General features: G+C 40.2%; 1 protein-coding gene across 1 annotated transcript in view; it reads left to right on the top strand.

Annotated features, from left to right (window-relative positions):
• Positions 1-8,432, top strand: part of AGO4 (argonaute RISC catalytic component 4) — a 9,776-nt gene extending 1,344 nt beyond the window's left edge. Inside the window, exons 3-17 of the mRNA XM_009588028.1 lie at positions 754-935; positions 1,339-1,475; positions 1,556-1,690; positions 1,867-1,954; positions 2,397-2,544; positions 2,625-2,744; positions 2,972-3,100; positions 3,264-3,397; positions 4,203-4,387; positions 4,692-4,851; positions 5,450-5,765; positions 6,011-6,145; positions 6,916-7,017; positions 7,241-7,440; positions 7,547-8,432. Coding sequence (XP_009586323.1) covers positions 754-935; positions 1,339-1,475; positions 1,556-1,690; positions 1,867-1,954; positions 2,397-2,544; positions 2,625-2,744; positions 2,972-3,100; positions 3,264-3,397; positions 4,203-4,387; positions 4,692-4,851; positions 5,450-5,765; positions 6,011-6,145; positions 6,916-7,017; positions 7,241-7,440; positions 7,547-7,655 — 2,280 coding nt within the window. The 3' untranslated portion in view covers positions 7,656-8,432. The remainder of the gene's footprint in view (positions 1-753; positions 936-1,338; positions 1,476-1,555; positions 1,691-1,866; positions 1,955-2,396; positions 2,545-2,624; positions 2,745-2,971; positions 3,101-3,263; positions 3,398-4,202; positions 4,388-4,691; positions 4,852-5,449; positions 5,766-6,010; positions 6,146-6,915; positions 7,018-7,240; positions 7,441-7,546) is intronic.
• Positions 8,433-8,774: the final 342 nt, after the last annotated feature.

The raw sequence follows: 8,774 nt of genomic DNA, 5'->3' as shown, positions 1-8,774 counted from the left end.
CCCCCCCCCCCCAGAACTTTTCTCTGTTCTAACACTTGTTCTGTTGCTAAATGATAAAGTAGTTGTAGATGACAAATATGATCGTTTGGTTTGGCTGCTCTATTGAGATACATCCTCCGGTTCCATAAGAACAACTAGATGAACTGCGCTGGCCCTTTGTGTTCTGGGCCGTGCTCACCAGCACCCTGGCTCTAACAGATTGCAATCTGTATTAACCAGTCCTGATACAAAAGTTAATCCCCATCTACTCTTCTCCCCAGGAATCTGGTTATTGCTTGTACAGTGCCATGAGGAATACATAAAATGAGTTCATATTTATGCTCTGGGCTGATGGTGTGTGAGAAAATCTCAAGTACTGTGCTAGAATTTTGAGATTTGTGTTTCCCAGTGAGTCTTCTTTTTGACCAAAAGGTTTTCTTGCCTTCCCGTTTGGTTCACAAGACATCTTGCTATTAATTGGCTGACTTAAAAAAAAATGACTCACAGTTCTCCAGAGCTTTGATGTGACCATACTAATTACTGCTTAAAACTTACACTTGAAGATAACTCAGTGCAGTTTCTCAGATGACTAAATTACAAGCTTTCGAAATCCTAAGGAAACCATCTGTAATATTTTAAGAGAATTGCACAAACTAATCATCAAAAACATAGATTCAAAGAATACCTAGGAGAAAAACGTAATGCTGCTTAGTATTGTGATAGTCTGCAATCCATAAAAAAAGCTTGTGCTTAATTCTGTTCTGACTATGTCAGGTGGATATGGAGGTGACACTTCCAGGAGAGGGGAAGGACCAGACGTTTAAAGTGTCCATTCAGTGGGTGTCAGTCGTCAGCCTTCAGTTGCTGCTGGAAGCTCTGGCAGGGCACTTGAACGAAGTTCCTGAAGATTCTGTACAGGCGCTTGACGTAATCACACGGCACCTTCCCTCCATGAGGTGGGTACTTCTGGTGCCTTCCTGACTGGCTGAATCTTATATCTGTCTTAACGTTTGTATTAGTTATTAATTGCTGCTGTTCTACTGCTATTATACTTTCCTGCGGTAGAAGGGATGAGGGATGCAGTTGTGTAATTCAACGCCTGCCTTACAAATTTGCACTAGAATAGGGAAATCTGATCTGAACTGAGGACTTGTATTTGCTGGTCATGTTTCTAACAGGAATTTGCTGTGGCCTTTCCAACTGCACTGTCGGTAAAGGCTTTGTATGCTTGCCCTAAGTTAGCTCTAACAGTTCTAACGCACTGTAGAAATTTACTGTACTTTTAAACGCTATAAGCATGAATGTAAAAAGGTGTATCAGAAAAGAATGATCAAAGTATTAATTCTCTTATTTTTTCAGGTACACTCCTGTGGGTCGCTCCTTTTTCTCTCCTCCTGAAGGTTATTACCACCCTCTGGGTGGTGGCAGGGAGGTCTGGTTCGGTTTCCACCAGTCGGTCAGGCCTGCCATGTGGAACATGATGCTCAACATTGATGGTATGTAGGAAATTCTGTCTCACTAACATAACGGAGTTCTTGCTGCTTCTAAATTAAATGTTCTCTTTTTTTTATCTTAGTGTCAGCAACTGCTTTCTATCGTGCCCAGCCTATCATTGAGTTCATGTGCGAGGTGTTGGACATTCAGAACATCAACGAACAAACCAAGCCTCTTACGGACTCCCAGCGTGTCAAATTTACCAAAGAAATCAGAGGTAAAGGCTTGTTCTAAAGCTTCTGCAACAAAATACTGGAAACCTGCTCATATTATGTTGTAATGAAAATTTGCAAGGCACTTGGGAAGCTGGCCTGTTCCTTTTTGCCCTCATCTTTCTCAAAGGTGACTCCTATGCCTGAGTTTATTTAGATGACTTTTGTGTTGGGTTTTCAGGTCTAAAAGTGGAGGTTACCCATTGTGGCCAGATGAAGAGAAAATACCGAGTTTGCAATGTTACTCGTCGACCAGCCAGTCATCAGACGTATGTATACAAGCACTTTCTGACAACTTTTAAAATCTTGAACCTATTAGATATACTAGCTATGTTGTTTATGCAAGAATAGTTGATTCTGGAGGTGAAGCAGTTGTGTGGCTTTACAAGAATATTTAGTCTTACTGGAGTAGATCAATAGTGTAGGTTTAGACCACTGCTTTATTTCCTTCAACAAAGGAAAATTGAAGCTGTATCCTGACTTTTAAATATAGTTATCAAAGGCTATAATTTTTAAAATAGCTATGAAAAATTCAGTATATAGTCTATAAAATCTTTTCATAAAGAAGAGATCCAGTGGCTAAGGAAAATAAATTATAAATGTTTCCAGCATTTCTAGTTTGGAATAGATTTTTCCATACCATTTTTTCCTTTTAAAAAAAAAAAAAAAAAAAATCTTGAAAAGTCTAACCAGAACAAATGTCCTTTATAGGTTTCCTCTGCAGCTGGAAAATGGGCAGGCTATGGAGTGTACAGTAGCTCAGTATTTTAAGCAGAAGTACAGTCTACAGCTAAAATATCCTCACCTTCCCTGTCTCCAAGTAGGACAGGAACAGAAACACACATACTTACCGCTTGAGGTAAGAATCTAACTTTCTCTTGTATTGCGGTATATCGTCTGCTAAACGGTATCATGCCACCTCTTGCTGTTCCTGTGTAGGTGTGTAACATAGTGGCAGGCCAGAGATGTATAAAGAAGCTAACGGACAATCAGACGTCAACTATGATAAAAGCAACTGCAAGATCTGCACCAGACCGACAGGAAGAAATCAGCAGACTAGTAAGTGTTTTTTTCCAGCTAAACAGTCTGCGTGTGTCACTTCTTACGGCTCTTCCAGAAGCATTGTAGCATATGTAATAATAAGCAGAATGACCAAGAACTGCAGAAGTTAAAAAATCTGACTCTTTAAAACAAATCCTTTAAAATAGAAAGTCTGTTTGTGGCAAAGAGGACAGAGCCACGTGAAGCGTTAGGTGTAATTACATAAATACTTTTCTTATCACCAGGTGAAAAGTAACAGTATGGTCGGTGGACCTGATCCATATCTGAAGGAGTTTGGTATCGTTGTCCATAATGAAATGACAGAGTTGACAGGCAGAGTTTTGCCAGCACCAATGCTGCAATATGGAGGCAGGGTGAGTTTTTCCGTGTCTTGTAAAATACCTTGTCCTGAGGTTATTTAAATTCGTTAAGTGTTCCCTATATCTTCTCATAAGGCTTCCTTTGTATGAGCACTGTTGGGCTATAGTCAAAACAAAGCAGAGTTTTATTTTTAGTTTGCATTTGTTTTTTTCCTAGAACAAGACTGTGGCCACACCAAACCAAGGCGTGTGGGACATGAGAGGGAAACAGTTCTATGCTGGCATTGAGATTAAAGTTTGGGCTGTTGCCTGTTTTGCTCCTCAAAAACAATGCAGGGAAGACTTACTAAAGTAAGTATTTTCCTATTTATTCAGGATACTTATTTCAAGGTTTATTTTCCTCATATTTCTGAAAGGTGATATGGAATATAAGTTGATTTTAATGCATCTAATAGAAAAAGAGGAAATGACAGTTCCGCAGTGTCTTAAATATTTACAATTTGGGAGGAGACTACAACAAAGTTCATAACCTAATTGGCCAGCTAGGAAAAGCATTAATTCCCTTACCACTGAGGCTGTGTTTCCTACTCTGGAGACTGCATTCCACTTGTATTCTGTTATTTTTACAAAGAACTGATGATGGTCATTCATTCTAAAACCTGAACTGTTTTTTTTTTCTTAACCTTTACTGCCTTCCAGGCAACATAACGCCACATTTTTTCCCCTGTCCTTCAAATTACTCTACAGAATCCTAAAGATAGAGGTTGTGTGAACCACTGAAATGTTTGGCAAAAATCGTGGGCTGCAGTAATGCTCAGATAAGTTTGGTGTATGAGTAAAAAATCTACCAGAGCATCAATATTAGTTTGGGAATCTGCCTCAGAATGTTCAACTCAAATGTATGTTTGTTTCCCCAGGACTCCTAAAATTACAGAAACAGAGGCTTATGAAATGTCCTCAAACAGGATTAGAACCCTATTAGTGAGTTTCTTAGAGTGATAGAATTGCTAAAAAATAATTACTGTAATGTCAAATTGGAAGTGCTGTGAAATAGCTGAAATAGCTTAGATCTATTAATGGCAATTTGAAATGCCATTAATGGCAAAGTGAAACATAGTGAAAAAGCCAGGACAAATCATTTATATTTCATTTACAGGAGTTTTACTGACCAGCTGCGCAAGATCTCCAAGGATGCAGGGATGCCGATCCAAGGCCAGCCCTGTTTCTGCAAATACGCCCAGGGTGCAGACAGTGTGGAGCCCATGTTTAAACACTTAAAACTGACTTACGTTGGTCTGCAGCTGATCGTGGTGATTCTACCCGGAAAGACACCTGTGTACGGTACGGAGAAGAGGCTGTAAAGTGTTAATTAGTTGTACGGCAAGTGGGCATCTTATTGTGCACTTTAGTGGTAGGAAGGAGACGAGCAGGCACTATCTTCCATTTAGAAGGTGTTTTTGGAGATGGGTTTGTCAGGCCTGATTGGAGTACTTGTGTATTACCAGAGAGCGAACTGAACCTTTGTTGGTGAACTTTTAAGGATCTGAATTATGATAACATTTGGGGAGGAGGCGGGGAGAGAGAAAGAAGATGGAACTACTGACTGTTCAGGAATTGGAACCACTAACTTATTTTTCTGTCACAGCTGAAGTAAAGCGGGTTGGTGACACTCTTCTAGGAATGGCCACTCAGTGTGTTCAGGTAAAGAATGTGGTAAAAACCTCACCCCAAACGCTGTCCAACCTGTGTCTGAAGATAAATGCAAAGCTTGGAGGAATCAACAATGTGCTTGTACCTCATCAAAGGTGAGATTAAATCTATAGCTCTCCTTGAAGTCTGGATTGTCAAGCAAAACGGTGTCATTTTGTTCTGTTCACTAAAATGGTACCTTTCAAAATATTACATGCTTTAGAAATACCCACAGGCTGAAGTGGACAGAGAAGGATGCTTCTGCATTCAGAATCTGCCTAGTAAGCCCTGTGCCAATTTTCATCTCTCGTGTTAGAGCCATCCAGCAGTGTGTGTGAAAACAAGCTCACAAAGGCCTTTTTTTTTCCCATGTCTCTTTTTCCTGCCTTTGGGTTCAGTCAGTCTAGCTTTTCCCCTTGCCACCTCCTTAGGCATACTGTATTTCCTTCCAAATTGAAAGAAAAGGAGTGAGGAAGAGTGACTTGTGATAAATGCTTGTAACTTCGTCTGCCTTCAGTCCTTTCCTTTTCACTTTCTGTTCTCTCTGGACTGTAAAAGCTTGAGGCAGAGAACTTCATCCTTAAAGATTCTGACAGGGCATTAGTTCTGTTTGAATATACCTTCCTCAGTTGTAATTTTTTTCCCTTCCTCACTCCCCTTCTTTGTATTATTATCATTATTTGTTATTTAATAAACCTTAATCATATTAAACAGGCCCTCGGTGTTCCAGCAGCCAGTGATCTTTTTGGGAGCAGATGTCACTCACCCTCCTGCTGGGGATGGAAAGAAGCCTTCCATAGCTGCTGTGGTAGGCAGCATGGATGGCCATCCTAGCCGTTACTGTGCTACGGTGCGCGTGCAGACCTCCCGTCAGGAGACCTCCCAGGAGCTGCTGTACAGTCAGGAGGTGATACAGGACCTGACTAATATGGTGCGAGAACTATTAATCCAGTTTTACAAATCCACTCGTTTCAAGCCCACAAGGATCATTTACTACAGAGGGGGAGTATCAGAAGGACAGATGAAGCAGGTATTGTCTAATGATTTCTTGTTGCTTGTGAAAAGGGATTGGCCCTTGAAAATATATATTTTTATGTGGATTGCGTTTGTTAAGGGTACAATTAATAGTTTCATTGAGTTTTCCTGGGCAAGCACAACGTACCGTTATCCAGTCTGATCATGTTCCTTATGAAGTGGCATTTGTACCTGGAAAAAATGAAAATAATATTATATATACCAAATTCAGCACCTAATAGTTAAATCTTCTACTTCTAGGTAGCTTGGCCAGAACTGATAGCAATCCGGAAGGCCTGTATTAGTTTGGAAGAAGATTATAGACCAGGAATAACCTACATTGTTGTGCAGAAAAGGCATCACACCAGACTATTCTGTGCTGACAAAACTGAAAGGGCAAGTAATGTTGACTACATAAGAAGGAGGTGATGGCAACAGGAAAGTAAGATTGTTTGCTTAAGTGGGGTGGTATCCATCTTGCCCACTAAAACTGAATTAATCTGTACAAGCAGTAGCAGTTCTGTGCAGTAATTGTGCTTTCTCTACCAAAATAACCAGTTCCTTCCCTTTTTTTCTTGCTTGAGATCAAGTGGTCAGATGGAACAGCTTGTTCCCAGCCCCTTTTGGAGTAGGCATATTCTATATCCCTGTATTTGTGTATCTGGAGCTATAGTCTGGGATTCCTGACTATAAGCTGGACTAGTTGTTCAGTTTGTTGCCTGTTCTGTCTCTGGATGCATCTGTAAGATTTGCCTATGGCACAAATCCACAAGCCAATAAGGAGCCTTCTTTAGGAAAGTTCTTGATCTCAGGTTTGCTTGAAAAATACAGATCTCTTGGGTGTCAGTGCAAACAAGGGTATGAAATAAATTTACTTGAGAAAACCTGCATTTTCAGATCCTGAATGACTTGTGTAGGCTTGATCCCACTCTGCAATTTTAATGCTACTGGCAAGTATTTTATTTTTCTCTGATGACACACCAATTGGATTTGGTGAAATTTCTAAAAATGAACTCACAGAGAACACTTTCATTCCTCCTGTGTAAATGACCTTAATATTTTTCCACCTTTTTGAGCAGTAAATTCTCAAACAGAACCTACCTTAGAAGGTATTTTTAGGTCACTTCCAAAAAAACCAGGGGCTAATAATAAACTTTCCTCAATAGGTGGGTAAGAGTGGCAACGTACCAGCAGGCACTACTGTGGACAGCACGATCACACATCCTTCTGAATTTGACTTTTACCTCTGTAGCCATGCAGGAATTCAGGTAACGTTTCAGCTCTGCTGTGCTCAGGCTATGGGACTAAATCCGTATAGTTGTGCTGATGAGTAATGTTGCTTCTATTTATAGCTTGGCAGACTTACAGCCACATCAGTTCAGTGCCCGTTTGGCACTTACTCTTCAATGCACTGGTAGAAGGTACAACCTTCAGCTATCACCTAGGGTTTTGTTGATGCTCTCCAGCTGACTGCTCCTCTGTTCTCCACAGGGAACCAGCCGGCCCTCCCACTATCAGGTCTTGTGGGACGACAACTGTTTTACTGCAGACGAACTACAGCTGCTGACGTATCAGCTGTGTCACACGTATGTCCGGTGTACGCGATCTGTCTCTATTCCAGCTCCTGCATACTATGCCAGGCTGGTAGCGTTTAGGGCCAGGTACCATCTTGTGGACAAGGATCATGACAGGTGAGAAACTGTGCCTCGTCGTCTTGGTAGCCAGATAATGGACCCGAATTATATGCTGCTTGGCCCAGTTGTTCATAGTTCTCTCTATGTGTCTGCATTTTTACAGTGCTGAAGGCAGCCATGTGTCAGGACAGAGCAATGGCCGCGATCCTCAGGCTCTGGCAAAGGCAGTGCAGATCCACCATGATACTCAGCATACGATGTATTTTGCTTGAGAGCATCTGGGAAGATGAGGCAAAACCAACAATCCATGCAGTCCTGAAATGTTTTGAATGCCTACTGCTATGGCTAGGGCCCAGTTTATTTCAGACTGCCCACTACCAGCAGCTCTGAACAGTCGCACTGAATCTGTACTTCACAGCGATGTCTGATGCACCAACACAATTGAGCCATTTGTTTCATTATTTTATGTAATAGAAATTCATAGACTGTCTTTTCTGATGCATTGGACTGAATTTTTACCTCAAAGCGCAAAAGGCTGATCATCCTGATATTTTTAAAGGACTTGGCACGAAAGGTTTCTATTGAATATTTTGCTAGCTACCATTTTTAAGTTATCTTCTCATCCCATTAGTTTATCATGATGACTGATACCCTGTCTTCATGCACTGCTTAGTGAGTATGCATATTATGGCAAAATGTTTTACTCCAGTTAAATGTAATTGTTCTATTCTGTGGGGCCATAGATTTTTTAATGGAGATTTTAGACTTCACTACTGTAAATGCCTTTTAACAAACATAACTTTCACAGGTATTGCAGTTTTTTGTCAGTTTTACTAATTATCTTTTTAATCTCTGCAGACTTCGGCTGCAAAGCAATTGCACTATACTGCGAGTTCAAATAGGTGGTTCTTGTTCTGTGAATGTGTAATATAACCAGATAGTGATGCCTGTCAGTAGATTTTAATTATAATGGCTACAAATAATACTGCCATGGTATCGTAACAAGTACTGAACCATCATTTCCCCCTCTAAAAATGATAAAAACAAAAAAAAAAATTAGCTTTTAGGTATTTTGCAAACTTTTACAAAAGTGCCCACTTTATGCTGCTCTGTGGTTTGATAAATCTAAGTGATTTTAAAACTTTTTTCTCATAGAAGGTTTAACTTTGGCAATAAATATTTGTTTTTTAAGCCCCCCAACAGTGTAATTTTCTAGCTGAGGATTGTGCATGAGTTTAACCAACATTCTCGTGTCGTTTTCTGAACACACAATTTGGCAGTTTCTGAAACTAATTAGAAAAGACGCACTTCCATGCTTTTTTTAAGAATTATTTTTAACTGTTTTATATTCACTGTTGGTGTCCTGTCTACAACATTTTTTATAAGCTTGG

Source organism: Fulmarus glacialis, unplaced genomic scaffold (assembly GCF_000690835.1).
Source record: "Fulmarus glacialis isolate BGI_N327 unplaced genomic scaffold, ASM69083v1 scaffold32831, whole genome shotgun sequence".
Classification (NCBI taxonomy): domain Eukaryota; kingdom Metazoa; phylum Chordata; class Aves; order Procellariiformes; family Procellariidae; genus Fulmarus; species Fulmarus glacialis.
This window is presented reverse-complemented; position numbering and strand designations above follow the sequence as displayed.